This window comes from Lepisosteus platostomus, chromosome 13 (genome assembly GCF_059453375.1).
Source record: "Lepisosteus platostomus isolate fLepPlt1 chromosome 13, fLepPlt1.hap1, whole genome shotgun sequence".
Lineage (NCBI taxonomy): Eukaryota > Metazoa > Chordata > Actinopteri > Semionotiformes > Lepisosteidae > Lepisosteus > Lepisosteus platostomus.
In genome coordinates this window covers 15,169,132-15,184,557 of record NC_142623.1, presented here as the reverse complement: position 1 = coordinate 15,184,557, position 15,426 = coordinate 15,169,132, and the positions used below count along the sequence as shown (strand labels likewise).

Here is a 15,426-nt window from a genome sequence, read left to right as displayed (position 1 = left end):
TAGGCTCACCCGCCTCTGAGCCTGAAGGGTCCCTTCTCTGTCTCCCGCAGGAGCCTGACGAAGAAGTACATCCCTAAACGAGGGAACAAGGAAGAGCAGGAGTGCAGGTAGGGACGCCAGGCTTTTTTGGGGGGGGGGGGCTGGGATTTAGAACGCTTTACGGGCGAATGAAAAATGCTGTTCTGATGCATGTGCCAGCAACAGGAAATTCCAGTGCAGCTCTGTAAAAATTAATATTGTTTTTTGATAAACACAGACATGTCTTAAGCGGCAGGTTTTATACAAGCTTGCCGTCTCTCCCACCCTGCCACAGCAGAAAGGGCTGTGTTTCTCTTTTCCCACTTGAAGACAAATCAAGTGTTTTCTGACGGGTTTGCTGTTCCCTTCCTGAGCAGGATGAGAGCTCTGTTTGCCCTCCTGTAGATTTGCCTCAGGAACCAAAAGAGAAATCCTACCTTTGCAAAAACAAAAAAGGAATCGAGACCTCATGGGATCTTGCGCAAATGTCTCAGTTCCACTAAATGCCACTTCAGACATCACAGCTGTGAGTTTGAGCAGGGAATACACTGGAAGATAAGCTTCCCGTCTCGGGTGCTCAAGGCTGTTGGCACCCTGGGCTGTGTCGGGACGTCCCAGCAAAGCAAACTTCTGACCTCCCGTCTCTGCTCCGAGCACTAAGCACACTCCCAGCAAAGGCAACACCAGCCAGCCTTCGGGTCTCTGTGGCCTCTGTGTGCAATACTCCGTTATCGGAGGCCTGTCATCGCCACGGCGATACGCTGGAAGGGGGATGGGGGGGGCTCTGCTATTCCAGGCGGGGGAGACCTTGGGATGTCGACAGACACTTCACGTAGCTTGATAATCCCGGCGCTGGCAGCTGGGACACGTCGTTGGCACAGAAGAGCGGGGGTGAAGGGTGGCACAGGGGACTGGCGTGACCACGAGACCAGGCAGGCAGCTGCACCCCGAATAAATGAAGCAGTGCACAGGCTTTGCTGGTGGCTGGTGGAAGGCCAGCTCGTGTCGGGAGTATCTGGGGAAAAAAATGATTTATTCTTTTAGCTTCCATTTTCTTTTCGTCACGTGGCACAGTGGGCAGGCGGCGTGGTGGGCCTGTGGCCTGCTCCAGCCATTGTGTCTCCCCCCCCCCCCCTCCTTCTGGGCTCCTGTCGAGCACCCTTGTGTCTCACGAGTGTGCGCGTTGGTGAAAGTGAGCGCTGTCGCACGTGTCACGAGAAGCCTCTCGTGAACGATGACGGTCTTTAACGGTGGCCCCGGTCTCTCCCTGGTGTCTGTGCCCGCCCTCTCCCTGCCTCTAGGTTCAGCCACTACCAGTCTTTCCAGGATATCCTGACGGAGATGAACGACTACGCGGGGCAGCGCGAGGTCATCGCGGAGAACATGATGCTGAACATCTGCGTGGAGGTCACCAAGTACCTGCAGGAGATCAAGCAGGAGCGCAAGGCGGTGAGGAGAGGCAGAGCTCTCCAGTGCCCCTCAGAACTGGGCACTTGGGCATCCGTACGCCATTCACATCCCCAAGCTACAATTACCCCTTTCCGCCACTTAGAGTCAGAGCCAGCAACCTGGAGGAGTGAAATCCTGGCAGTGAAGGCATAGTGCAGATTTAAAAATAATTGTCCAAGGCAGTTTGAGGGTTGCCATTGTGTTTGGATAAGGTAGACAAATTGCTGGAGAGGTTTTCATAAAACGTTTTACAAAGGGCCTCTCTTTGTGTGTTGGCCGACGGTTTTATCCAGAGGAAGACGGGCTTCTGACTGAAGATTGTGTGTGGAGCATAAGGTTTGAAAGATTGGGAAAACTGGTTTTAGGACTTTGTAGACAGAAGCCCTTTCACTTGAGTAGAGGGGTGTGGTTAAGCTCAAGTTAGGACAATGTCCTGAAACATTTTTGTTTAAACCTAGTAACTGTAGCTGAATTTGCCATACAAATTATAGGTGCAGTTGGGTTATTTGTTAGCATCTATGCATCAGAACACATGTTGTGCCCATATAAAGTGTATATGAGTCTGATTTTCTCTTTTTCTGCCTGTGTCTCTCCCTGCAGTACTTGGCGGAAGGCAGGAAGGCACAACAGATCCTGGAGAGCAGCTACAAACAGCTGGACAGTGTGAGTGTCCTCTGCTCAAGCCCTGGGGAGGCAGAGCCAGCAGGCCAGGGTTAAGGCTGTGAAGGGTATTGCTCTCCCTGTACTTCAGGGCCGTGTTTGTCAAGCCCTTTGAAGCGAAACCAAAAAAGAATGTGCCTCCATTTCCGCCTGTTTGTAAATTTCATTCATCTTGTGTGTTGATGCTGGCTGTGATGGATCTGTCTGGGCTCTATGAGGAGACTGGTTTTCGGGGCAGGTCAGGTAAGATCTTGGAGGTCAGGGCAGTTTAACTCTGCGGGTGGCCGGCGAATTGGGACCAACCACTGCAACTCTGCAACAGAGACAGAAATTTTTCAGAATGTGGGATAATGACACGCCTCCCGCCTCCCAGAGAGCAGGCCACTAAGGACAGGGCTTCTCATTTGAAAATAAAGGTGTTGTTTTTCTTCTCCGCTGTTGCTGTGCACTGCTGGACAGTTCTCCTGCCCTCGGTGTCTGGACAGGAAGTTTCCTGTCGGATCACCAGAGCTAGACGTTGCCCTAGCTTTGTTCCCAACTCTGAACCAAGTTTTATTTCATTTCTGTTAATTACCTCTTTAATTGTAACCAAGGTAGCACAGTCGACCTAAACCTATTCAGTTTAAATTTTTTCTTTGGCTTTTTTTTCTTTGCAGTATAGTAAATTAATTATTCGAATCCAAAGCAACTTCCTGTACATCTGCACCCATTTCTACAGCTGGGTATTTTACTACAGCAACCTGGGAGAAGCTCCTTGTTCAGGGGTGCGACCCCAGCTGGGGTTTGGACCTGTAACCTTCCAGTTTTGAGTCCAGGGCATTAAGTGCTATGCCTCACTAGATAACTCTAATTCTAGAGAGTTTTTCCTGATGCCAGAAGCTATCCCCAACAATTTTTGAAAATCACTGTGTTAATGGAAGAAACGCGGACATTTGTAGGTATTGGCACTCAATTTTAATATACATGTCCTAGATCCTTCACTGAACTACTGGATTGCCAACGACACTGGGCCGGTCCACTTACCACCCAAGGTGGTGCTTTCACACAAAGCGAATGTTTTGACGAGCAGGCCGCGACCCCTGGGTCAAAGTGCATGATGGGACAGGGGCCTTACGTTGACTCCTTGTGTTCTCAGAGCAAGAAACGGTTCGAGAGGGAGTGGCGGGAAGCTGAGAAGGCCTCCCAGTATGCAGAGAAGACGGACCAGGACATCAATGCCACTAAGGCCGACGTGGAGAGGGTAGCAAAGCCAAGCGATGTTCTTTATGACCACAGAACTTGAAGCCGTATTCTGTTGGCCACTGGGTATAGAGTTAAACCCTGGAGGGGGGTTGGGGGGGCATCCAAACATACCTTTCCAGCATGATTTTGGGAGTTGAGTAATCTTGACCACCCAGAGTGTAAAAAAAAAAAAAAAAAAAAAAACAGAACATGCAGGCTCCACATAGAAGGAGCTGAGGGCTGGAATCACATGCAGGACTCATCCCATTTAAAGTGTGTGTTGTGGGGGGGGGGGGGGGTACTGCTTTACTCAGCATATAAAGACGAACTCCAGGGCTCGGCTTCAAAGCTGCAGTCAACCAGCTTGGTCTCTCGCTGCTTGCTGAGAAAGGGTGAGAAGAATGCTGAGGTGTCTTCACAACATTGGCCGTCGTTCTTTTACCAGCATAGAGCCTCTGCCAGCGTGACATTGATAATATGCCCAGTCCGGCGTCGTGGTGACGGGGTTCTGACGGACGCGCCCTCATCTCGCTTCTCCCCCGCTCACAGGCCAAGACGCTGGCGCATGCGCGCTTGCACGTGGCGGAGGAGTGCAAGAACGACTACGCCGCCCAGCTGCAGAAGTACAACCGAGAGCAGAACCAGTTCTACTTCAGCGACATGCCTCAGATCTTCAACGTAAGGCACCCCTCCCTCCCCTCTTTTCAGATCGCTGGAGCGAGAAGGTCTGTGATCTCTGCAGTCCTGCCCTGCCCTAGAGCAGAGTGTTCCTGTGGTGCCGGTAATCTGATCTCGGAGCATTGTTATTGCCAAGGTTGCCTTCTGCACTCCTGGTGTGCTAAAGAAGCAAGCAGGCTACAATAAGTGCGATAAGATTTTCTAGGCTTTCTTTAACCTAGAATGAGAGACAAGCTTAGAAACCACTTATAAAGGCATCATCATCATCCGGGACTGAAGCTTCTGATGCTGTTCAGCGACGTTGATGTCCATTCTAAACATTTATGTGCAATATGCACTTGAGCTAAACCAAAATTAAAAACAAACAATAGGGTTTCGTTTTTGTAAATCCCGATCAGGGGTGCTTTTATCACTTTCTGGGCATGTTGATGTGCCTTTAGACACTTGGACTAGAGTGTTGAGTGCGCCCCCTGTCTTGCGTCGCAGAAGCTGCAGGAAATGGATGAGCGGCGGATCCGCAAGCTGGCAGAGGGGTACAACACCTTCGCCGAGACGGAGAAGCGGGTGATGCCCATCATCGGGAAGTGCCTGGATGGCATCGCCAAGGCAGCCGCCTCCACCAACGAGAGAAACGTGAGTCGCCGGCGTGGTTCTGGAGGGTCCGCGAGCGGATCCGGGAGATCCCGAGCCCGAGCGAGGTCTGCGAGCTGATCGTTCCTCGCCGCTTCCCCGCAGGACTCCCTGACTCTCATCGAGATGCACAAGTCCGGGTTCGAGCGGCCCGGGGATTTGGAGTTTGAGGACTACAGCCAGGGCATCAACAGGGCCTCCTCCGACAGCAGTTTGGGGACCCCCAAGTGCCCCCACGATCGCCCCATGAGCAGGAACCGCAACAAGCTCTGGCCCTTCACCAAGAAGAGCAAGGTAGTCTGGGCTTTCCAGAACAGCCGCTCGGCGAATCCAGAAGCTCATTGGAGCTGCTGGGCGCTGGGATCGAGTTTTTTTTAGCAGGGCCAGTTTGGGGTTTTGGAGCTGTAATGCCTCCATTTGAATTTTTGCTGCAGCTGGTCAGTTTTGCACTGCGGTTCCTCAGTTTCCTCCTCGTACTGTGAGGCAGGCAGCTGTGTCCAGGCAGGTGGGGGGGGGCGTGCTCCTGGAAGTAACTGTAGCCAGACTGGTTTGTCCACCCAGAACAAAGACCAAAATTGGGCAAACTGGGTTAGTCCTGGCAGGAAAAGGGGGGGATGAGGAGGAGGGTGTCTCCAGGTTTCTTCTGCGCAGGGTTCGAGTAAGGGGGGAGCCGAGCGCCGGACGTCAGCAGTGCATGGCCCCGTTTCTCTCTCTTTTGTAACGGGCCGCCCCAAACCTCTCCCCTGCGGGCCTGCGCTGTGGCCCAGCGTGAAATATTGCAGCTCAGCAAGGAGGCTCCCCGGCCTCTCCAGCTCCTAGCACATCCGGAGTTTGGACCGGGCTTAGTGCATTCACGGGCCCCTACCGCTGTAACTGAGGATTGGCTGGTCCTGTCTGGGACGTGGGCACTTGCCTGGGGCTGGGCTGGCAGAGGTTTGGGCGGCGAGCCGCGTCATCATGTCCCATGCTTGTAGCTCTTCTCCTGGCTGAAGGCATGCCGGAGGTCCAGGTGCATGGCAGTGAAAGGGGGAGGGGGGACCCTTGGAGAGCTGTCTAACCCCCCCGCCTCCCCACAGGGCACATGTCCAACAGGCTGACTTAACGCCCTCCCCTCCCGTGCACAATGGCTCGGCGGCTGTATGCGATCTCCATTCAGGCCGATCTCCTGTTAGACCTCGGTTCTCGCTTTCCCTCGTGTTCTTCCTTAATGCGCCTCCTCGCCTTCCCCGGAAGAGGAGAGGTTTGAGTATTTCTTTAGAACATTCAGCCACATCCTCTGTGCGCGGTCCACTTCAGATTCATAAGAGCTGTGGCAGAATCGAGGCTGTTTGGTGTCAGTCCAGTATGGGCTGCCTGTGATGGCGGTTCAGGCCCTTTCAAGGACTTAGACTCCGGGTGTACCTGGGACCCCGGGATTGTGGGTACCGTAACCTAAAGCGGCGCGGCAGAAAGGAGCCCCCCCGAGCGCTCGTTCTGCGCTGGCTGGCTGGCGCGGTCTCTTCCAGGCCTAGAGAGACCCTGTGTTTGGTTAGTGGCGCCTGTGCCTCTCAGTCTGGCCCGTGCTGGACTCCCGCTGCCGCTTGTCTGAAGAGGGATTCTGAGGTCGCGGGCTTGACTGCAGATCTGCTGCGCGTTGGCGGCGGAGCTTCAGTGAGCTGCACAGGAGGACTGTTTTTTATTTTTTTTTCATGCATCCATCGCATTAACACTTCATTGACGGCAGGGGGACCCCGCACCCACCCCCCCACCCCCCCACAGCTGCATCCCTTACCCCTCCTTCTGTCCACCTCATCTGTCTAACTGCTCCCGCTGCATGTCCTAACACCCCTCTCTCTGGGCTTGTCTGTAGTCTTTTCTGGGGCTGGCTGTGTGTTACGCCCATCTCTGCTCAGTGCGTTCTGCTGTGTGCTCTCTGTATAACCAAGGGTGACCCACAGTGTTGTCTGCTGTAGTGTACGGTGCTGGGACATGGTTCTGGGGTTTGGAAGTGGGGGGGGGGGGGAGGGATCAGTGAATATGCGGCTGTTCTCCAGTGTTCAGAGTTCAGAGCCACTGAGGGATGCATCCGGTAGATCAGGAGCTGGGGTTACATATGGGGTGCTGTCAGGAGCAACAGGACAGCTGTTTGTGATCCCATTCTTATTCCAAAAGCATCTGCCAGTTTGCAGCCAGGGAAATCTCCTGTGGGATTTACAGCAGGCAAATGACATCTCTGAAGGAAGTACTGTCGCTCTTTTCTGTGCCCTTCTCTTTGTTTAACAAAGCACTGGTTTGAGTTTTCTGACGCCTTTGCATTCCTGCTGTAGGGAATTGTTAAATCACTGCAGGCGTGCTGTTAAACACTTAATCTGAATTCCAGGGCACAGAGTTCTGTATATTGCGGGGACACCTAGCAGAAAACAGTCGCATATTCCACTGAAAACTGTATATTTTTGATGTTGTTGGTGCTGCAAATACCTTTTGCTCGTCTGTTTTCTTTTCTACTACTGTCCTCAAACAAAAAAAGGTGGTTTATAAAGTGTGGCATCTGTTGCTTCACTTCATTTGCATTGGGAAGCACAAATTATTTCCATACCAGTACCAGCAATGCTGGAAAAGGAACGCCTCAGTACTTGAGTTCATTGTTACTGATGGTCGTTTGTGAGATTGTGGCTGGCAGAGTCCCAGTGTGGAGCCCTGGATCAGCGCGGTGGCCGTGCTGCCCATGCTGACAGCCGAGCGGTTGGAAGGGTGTGTGGCACAGGAGTCTGCCCGCCCTCCCTGGTGCCGGGTTCATTGTGTGAAGTGTGAAGTTCTTTGTTCATAGTCAAGAAAAAGACCTTTGAAGACCTTGAGATTGGAGTTCTCAGACAGGTGCTCCTCCCAGGTGTGCACCCCTGTTCCCTTCACAAGGGAAGCCAGTCGTGCTACTGGTGCTTACCTGTGTAGAAGAGGATCATGAGGCTCCTGTTGAGGTTTAAACGCATCCTTTTCGACAGTCAGTAAGAGGACAGTTTTCTGCCCGGAAGGTGCTTCTGTGTTGGTGTCAGTGCTGCATTGTGTTCTCTGGGTGGGGGGTATCTCCTTACTGTTTTGTTGTCCCCCAGCTCCTCTTTGACTCCGTGCTGCTTGTGGGTGTTGATGTTGTCTCTCTTCTTTCCCATGTCGTCACATGTCCCCCCCCCCACCCCCCCCACCTTCCCTCCTTTCCCCTCCCTTTCTCCTGTCTCAGTTGCCCCCACCACCACTCACCCCCTTCTCCAACCCCCCTGCCCCCTCACCCGCTAATGGACCCCCCTCCCCCAAGTTCAGCCGGGACCCCCTGTCTTACTGTCTGAATGAGATCAATAAGACCGTCAAACCACGCATCTCCTCCTTCAGGAGCCTGAAAAGAACGGTAAGTCCTGTGGGTCAAGGGTCAAAGGTCAGCATTCCCATGTCTCTAGATTTTAAAGACCCAGGTTGAGCAAAGACCCCCTCCTCTTTTAGGTCCAGCGTCTGGCTTGCAAGCCCCTCCTGGGAAGGACACCTTTCTGTATTAGCCTCTTACTCCTCAGGGCACAAACAAGTCACTTAAAAAAACACCAGTCTCTCCTATTCTCAAGGTCGCGGGTTATAAACTCCCCATAATGCTTTAGCGCAGCGTAACATGAAGTGGTCAACGCCGATACTCGAGAAGATGAGTTTTAATTGCTTATATAATCTGAGTTCAAAAGAATGTTTTAATCTTCTGTTCTGTAAGATTTATTGTCATAACAACAGCTGCAGTCCCATTGCAATCACAGGTCGTAAGCCGCGACGCCCCACTGGGTTTGACTAAAATACTTCTACAGTAATCATGTACTCGTGCCATATCCCCCAGGTTTGCTGGTCTTGACCCCCACTCTGTGTGACTTTGACATGTAAAGAACCCAGAGGGAGACCCGTCTGTGCTCAGTTGACGCATCTTGGAAAGCACAGCCGTTAACTGACGCTCCCTTTCAGCCCTACCCTTTCTCAGCTCCTGCAGCTGGCCAGCGCGAGCAGGCAGTCTGTCGTCTTCTATTATTCTCTCAAAGACCTCTTGTTTTTGTCTCTTGTTGTTGTTGTCGTCGTTTCCTTCAGTCCTTTCACCAGGAGAGGTCGTTGGTAATTACTTCCAAGTGTCCGGTTTGGTGTGAGGAACTCTGGGGAAGAAGGAAGGAGGTGTCACATGTGACTCACAGGGTGGGGGGTGGGTGGGAGGGAAGGGTGTGTCATCCCTTACAGAAACCCAGCTAATGGTTCAGGGATTAAAAGCCTGAAAAGACCAGCAGCGTGTTTGCTCTTGAACCAGTCGCTCGGAGCCGCTGAGCGGAGAGGGCGCTGTCTGCTTGAGTGTGTCCCCAGAGTGCCAGCTCAGGTGCAAGAGCCTCACTTCAAGCAGAGAAGCTGGTTTAACCAGAGGGCCTGTGTTCAGCACTGTGGGGAGCTTTAAATGCCCTTGATTTCTACCTGAACAAACACAAGACCAGTTCTGGCACTGTGATGCCCAGCCTGCGGTGTCTCATGGGCTCGACTGATTTAAACACGGGGAACAGAGCCCCGCTCAGCTGCTCTGGATTTTGTGTCACTAGCAAGTGACGTTTAATCTCAAACCAGCGACAAGTGGGGTGGCCAGACCTCCAACTCGGCACAGTGCTGGCACGTCTGGGAAAAGATCTAAACATCGCAAAGAAAAGGCCATCTTTTCAGTTTGCAGACTAAGAATCTGACCTGAGCTGGACAGGCAAATAATTGGCTTTGTACCTACGAACTTGTAGCTTGTTGAAATTGAGAAGTCTTTGTAAGGGATGAAGCAGGGAGTTCAGCGTGGGAAGGGATCATTGTCAAAGTGTTTACGTTTTTTATTTTAGTACAGAATAACGGCATTCATAAAGCATTAGTCCCCCTGCAAAACACATGACTCATTCATGCAGGTCTTTGCAGACTAATGATTTATGACCACATTCTTCACCTGTGAGGTCTCTGTATCCTAATGGTAAAGACTCTTGCACTGCTGTTGCATATACTTTTCACTGAATTCAACTAGTTATTATTGGCGCCTGGGTAAAATAACGCTTCAGCATTTAACCAGAATTGATCATTTCACTCCTAAGTCATCTTCATCCGAGAAATCTTTTTGAAACAAGTATTCAAAATGTTAACATACATAAGCAGTTGTCTGCATACTTTGGTTTAATTGAAGTGGATGATTTTTGTGGAAAGTGAAGAACAGACATTAGGAGTGAAGCATGCTCGCCATCTGGTGGGGGTTAGGTGGAACTGCAGCTAAGGAATGCAGCACAGCTGTTATGCGGGGATGAGTCGCCCCAGCAGAAGGTGCTGGATGGACCCAGAGGTAAATGCTTCAGCCCTGCTGTTTTTATCTTGTGAGTCAGGGTTGGGAGTGTGGTTTTAGCTCTGCGACAAAGGTGTAAGAGGCTGATCCTGATAAAAGCAAAAGTTCACTGGCAGGGAATGAACGAGAAGGGGTCTCTCGGTGCCGAAAGCCTTCACTGTGTTTTGGCACGGTTAATAATAATAATAATAATAATAATAATAATAATAGCTTACACTTATATAGCGCTTTTCTGGACACTCCACTCAAAGCGCTTTACAGGTAATGGGGTCTCCCCTCCACCACCACCAATGTGCAGCCCCACCTGGATGATGTGACAGCAGCCATAGTGCACCAGTACACTCACCACACACCAGCTCTCAGTGGGGAGGAGAACAGAGTAATGTAGCCAATTCATAGAGGGGGATTATTAGGAGGCCATGATTGGTAAGGCCAATGGGAAATTTGGCCAGGACGCCAGGGTTACACCCCTACTCTTTTTTAATGACCACAGAGTCAGGAGGTTAAAACTCGTGAAGCTTTTGCTCAGATGAGATGACGTGGTTGTTCACATTGAACATCACAGGTGTGCAGCTCCAGTCCTTGTGGGCCAGAACCCAGCTGGGTTCCTAGACCTCTTTAGATCATCAACACCTGAAGACTTTTAGGTCAGCAATGTCTGACAGCGATGCCCTCAGTCTGTCCCCATTGGGTTTCCATGCTTAAGAAGCATTCTTAAGGAGCCTCTTTTGGTAGCTACAGGCCATGAAGCCTGAACTTGTTCACCTGCACTTGTTCTGCAAGCTGGTGCTCTGCCCTTGATTTGGCACACGCTCGGCCTGCTGCCATCTGAATTCCAGCCAGTCACCAGAGCTAAAGCCCCCCAGCAGGCAATGCGCCTGTGCATGCTGGATTGCGTGCGCCTTGGCACCATGACCTGATTCTGACCCGTCTGCCCCTCGTGCTGCCAGCCCACGATCACCGAGGACTTCGCCCACCTGCCTCCGGAGCAGAGGAGGAAGAAGCTGCAGCAGAAGATCGACGAGCTCAACAAGGAGCTACAGAAGGAGGTGGACCAGAGGTGAGGATCTTCTGAGTGGCACTCTAATCCAGGCATTGCAGGTTCGAGCCGTAGTCAGGGTGCATGCTGACTGTGACCAGGATTACCCAAATGGTGGTGCATGAGCAACTGAACGCCACCTAGTGGAGGATGGAATTAGGAGCGCTATCAGGTCCCGGACACTGGGGGGGCATGGCTCTCCTCCAGCTGGAGCTGAACCTGCAGGATGTGGCTGTGCTATCTGTGAAGTGAGGGTGGGCGAGGCAGAGGAGTCAGCCAGCACTTCCTCATTCTCCCCGTGTGCGGTCACAGGGTTGGCAGCCATGAGACCTGCAAACACACCCTTGGCATGAGTGTAATCGGCGATCCCACATTTTAAGGAAAGTTGGGAAAGAGGTCTTTTGTTCTTTTTGCCGATTTCCCTGCTCTTGTCCGGTAAGCTCTGCCTGCCCCCATTCTCTCCCGCAGCGAGGCCCTGAGCAAGATGAAAGACGTGTATGAGAAGAACCCCCAGATGGGCGACCCCAGCAGCCTGGCGCCCCAGATCGCCCAGACCGCCCACAACATGGACAGGCTACGAGGGGAGCTGCAGAAGTATGGGGTAGGATTTGAGGGCAGACTTGATACTGTACGAGGCAGACCTTGGGCAGTTTTGTACAGTGCGGCTCTTTAAATTGTGCAGATTGTGGGTGCCAAAGACACTTCCATTGTACTGCGCACTTCACTTGACTTTGAGTTTATAGCGTAAGCACTGAACAGGCAGGTCGGGCTTGCCAGTGTTTCTCTTGTCTGTGCAAACCAGGTCTTGTTCGCTATGGAATGTGCTGTTCAGCTTCGTGCGAGAAGATGCCTATTCTCGCAGCAGATGCCTTTCTTTCTTCTTGGCGTCAAAACCGACCGAGCTCCTCTGTTTGCAAGCTTGACATGTTGATTCTCAGCCTGAAAAACCTGACTTGCCAACTCTCTAAAACGCATGTCGCTCGCTGGTCCCGGGAGGGTAAGAGAATCCTTTTGTTTCCTGTCGTGCAGTCGTGGCTCGCAGAGGCTGGGGGCAGCAGCGAGGGAACGCGTTACTCCGTCACTTTCAACAACAATAACGGATCCCATGAGAAATACAGGTAACTGCGGAGGAGTCCGGCCCCCCCCGGTTGGTGCAGACAGCAGCAGTCCCTCCCAACGTGCACCTCTGGTCTCACGAGGCTGGGCCTGGGCAGCTCAGGGACGGGAGGGAAATCATGCTGTCAGTGTTGGTGGTGGACCAGTAGGTGGTGCTCTTCCCACTCATCCAGTTTCTAACCTAATGCCCTTGTACAGTGGCCAGGAATACTGTGCTGTAGAGTATCTTTCAGGTGGGCTGCCATATTGAGTAGGGGTGTTAGCCCTGGTATCCTGGTTAAAATCCACTCTGACATCCTGAGAAGATCCCATGGTGAAGTCATTTCTTGTGAGTTTCTGCGAGAGAGAAGAGATCTCCGATTTCTTCTCGCCTCTCAGAATGATATGCAAGTTGAATTTGATTGGCTGCTCCAGACTGTCCCTTTCTGAGAAGTGTAGTGCAGGGCCTCTTTTACAGACTCCTACCCTCATGCTTTCACAAGAGATCCTCACCCAGTTCCCTCCAGTTCAGTTCGGTTTTTGTCACATGCACGCAATGCAGTGCAATGAAACATGCTTATTTGCATGTATGCTCCAATACAGAGACATTACAGGAAACGCCAAAAACATAAACACAGAATAGCAGCAACAACAAGAAGTTAAATAACATAACTTTAAAAGAAAAAAGTCCGACAAGCAATGCGATGGAGGAATGCTCTAGGCTCAGGGATGACTGTGAAGATCGACTGGCCCAGCAGTGAGCCCTGAGGTCTGTCTGTGCGTCTGCCTGCAGTCCCGACGGCGCCCACTCCGACGGAAGCAACCCTGACCAGACTTCCCAGGCCGTCTACGCCGAGTTTGATGATGACTTTGACGACGAGGACCCCGTCCCTCCCATCGGAAAGTGCACGGCGCTCTACAGCTTCGCAGGCAAGGCCCGGTTCGAATTCAGGTGTCGCTCTGTAGAGAATGGAGGATCGGGACTATCGGTGGAGTTCTGCAGGGTGTGGGGCTGTGCTGTTGCATTAGCAGCCCTGATCACGGTCTCTGGCAGCAGGAGGTGGCGTTAGTGCGTCGTTTTCCCATTTTTAATCTGTAATGGAACCACGAGTCCGAGTACTGCACAGCAAAATTCTCAAGGCTCATTTTTAACGTTGGCAGTGGCTGCATCAGTGCGTGTATGCAAAACAGCGCTGTGCTCAAGTCCTGAGGTGTGCTCGGTAAACAGCGGCTCGGGAAGGGGGTTCCGTTAGCAGTGCTGCCCGAGGGTTCGAGCCCAGCCTGGGTCTGTGTGCCCACTGCCCAGTCCTCTGACGCCGGCTGTCTCTTCCAGGTTCCAGCGAGGGCACCATCTCCATGACGGACGGGGAGATCTTCAGCGTGGTCGAGGAGGACAAAGGAGACGGCTGGACCAGGGTGCGCCGAGCCAATGGCGACGAGGGCTACATCCCCACTTCCTACGTCAAAATCACCCTGCACAGGAAGTGATCTTCGCCGCCCTCCTCCCACCGCCACCGCCACCACCACACACACCACCCAGCTTGAAGCAAGAAGCCGCCCCCGGCAGCCGACAGGAAGTCCGCATTCTTCAAACGCAGAGCTGAGCAGAGCAGCAAGAACGCAACCCGGAAAAAAAAGGAGCAGTTCCTCCGTGCTTTCTGTTGAAAATTCGAGGAGAGTCAAGCAGGTCGCCTTTCAGGAAAGCGGCCGAGCCCGGTGGTGGGGAAGAGACAGAGAGAGAGCAGGTGGACAGTGGGCAGGGAGTCATGAAGGCAGACGCTGAAACCAACCGAAAGTAAAAACAAAAGACGGAGCTCCCAGTTCTGCCACTGACTGGATTTTGTCCCAAGGAAGCTGAAGCTCTAGCGTGGATAAGCAATATTTAATGATGATGTTTTTATTTTTTTAAGTTTTTTGGTTGGCGTTTGTGAAACGGGTTCACCAGATAACCCCCGTTGTTTTAAAAGAAGCCAACCTGGTCTGTCGTGCCACTAAAGAAGGGAAATGAGGGCTGCTGTCCGTTTTTACATTTCTCACCCCAAGGGCTTGTTTGTGTGATTCGCCCCCGCCAAAGGTCTGACCAGTCTCGCGCTTCCTGGAATATGAAAACGATCCCTTGTGCTAATCTGGTCTAATCTGGTGTATCCAGAAACGGGTGTCTTCGGCCCATTCTGGCTAAACTAAACCTTCCAGTCCAATGTACTGAAGTACTTCTGCTGTCTCCCTGCGAAAAGTTCTCCATAATTCAAAGTCAATTTGATATTATCGATACTGCTATTAATTAAAGGGGGAAATTCTTTTTCCACGGGGTAGGTCTTCACCCTCACCCACTCTCCACTGAAGCCGACAGATTTTCCTGGGAATTGTTTGTTTGTGTGCTGGAGGTTTAGACCCTGTGGCTTAAGGGTTGGGTTAATCGGTGGGTGTCGCAGATTGTAATGTTGGCTAAGTCGGCACCACCGTCTTCTCCTTCCTCTCTCCAACTGCGCTGGTGCGGCCTTCCCTCCTGTAAATATTGCCACCGCGCACCTGGAACGGGAGAAGCTCGAGTGGGAAAGATTTGTTTTTTTTGTCAGTTATTGCTGCTGCCGCTGCTGCACTTGAAAAACTTAATGACGTCCATCATGCATCACCCTGAACACGCCTTGAGGAATGAAGACTCCTAATCGGCGTAAAGCGCTTCAGCCAGATTTCCAGTGGGTTCGAAGTCCAGGCTGGCTGCACAGAGGAGTCTTTATTTGTACGGGCCTGGTTAACACACTCCCCGACAGCCATAGGTGCAGCTGTCTCTCTTTCCGATGTCTGTTCTCGTTTTGCAAACATCTCAGCTGCGCTCCTTTCTCCGGTAAAGACATCTCATTTCGGTTTTGCTCTAAACACGGTCTCCAGTTTCTGTCACTTTATATTCTTCGAAAAAAGGGGGTGGGCTCCTCCATCGAAACCCCCGGGCGAGAGGGGGAATATGAAAAAAGAAAACGATGCAAACTGTTAGGACTGTCGTATTTATATGTGAGAAATAATATATTTTAGCTACCACTTTACCACGGTTATCCTCTTGAGACTGATTCCATTCTGGATCTGGCTAAACTTTTTAAAGTGCAAATGGATTTTTATGTTTAAGAAGGAGATTGAACTCTTGTCTGTGTGTGCCCTAAGTAGACGATCACACTCCATGAATCTTGGTGCCTTCTCTCGTATTATATAGTGTGTTGTACATAGTTTGAAACAAATATTGCCTACAGTTTCCATTATTTCAATGGGATATAAATGATCACGTTTTAAAAAATAACTTGTCTGG

The 15,426-nt window shown here is 51.6% G+C and overlaps 1 protein-coding gene across 3 annotated transcripts in view; it reads left to right on the top strand.

Moving 5' to 3' along the window:
- Positions 1-15,417, top strand: part of LOC148650044 (cdc42-interacting protein 4 homolog) — a 46,935-nt gene extending 31,518 nt beyond the window's left edge. The window contains exons 3-15 of one of the 3 annotated variants that reach the window (XM_088603416.1): positions 51-107; positions 1,320-1,467; positions 2,068-2,130; positions 3,263-3,367; positions 3,898-4,026; positions 4,513-4,659; positions 4,762-4,950; positions 7,868-8,032; positions 10,945-11,054; positions 11,502-11,634; positions 12,063-12,151; positions 12,922-13,058; positions 13,462-15,417. In XM_088603416.1, coding sequence (XP_088459542.1) covers positions 51-107; positions 1,320-1,467; positions 2,068-2,130; positions 3,263-3,367; positions 3,898-4,026; positions 4,513-4,659; positions 4,762-4,950; positions 7,868-8,032; positions 10,945-11,054; positions 11,502-11,634; positions 12,063-12,151; positions 12,922-13,058; positions 13,462-13,616 — 1,627 coding nt within the window. In that variant the 3' untranslated portion in view covers positions 13,617-15,417. Of the gene's footprint in view, positions 1-50; positions 108-1,319; positions 1,468-2,067; positions 2,131-3,262; positions 3,368-3,897; positions 4,027-4,512; positions 4,660-4,761; positions 4,951-7,867; positions 8,033-8,739; positions 8,764-10,944; positions 11,055-11,501; positions 11,635-12,062; positions 12,152-12,921; positions 13,059-13,461 lie in introns of all 3 variants that reach the window. The other 2 variants (XM_088603417.1, XM_088603418.1) reach the window with 2 other exon arrangements.
- The last annotated feature ends 9 nt before the right edge of the window (positions 15,418-15,426 follow it).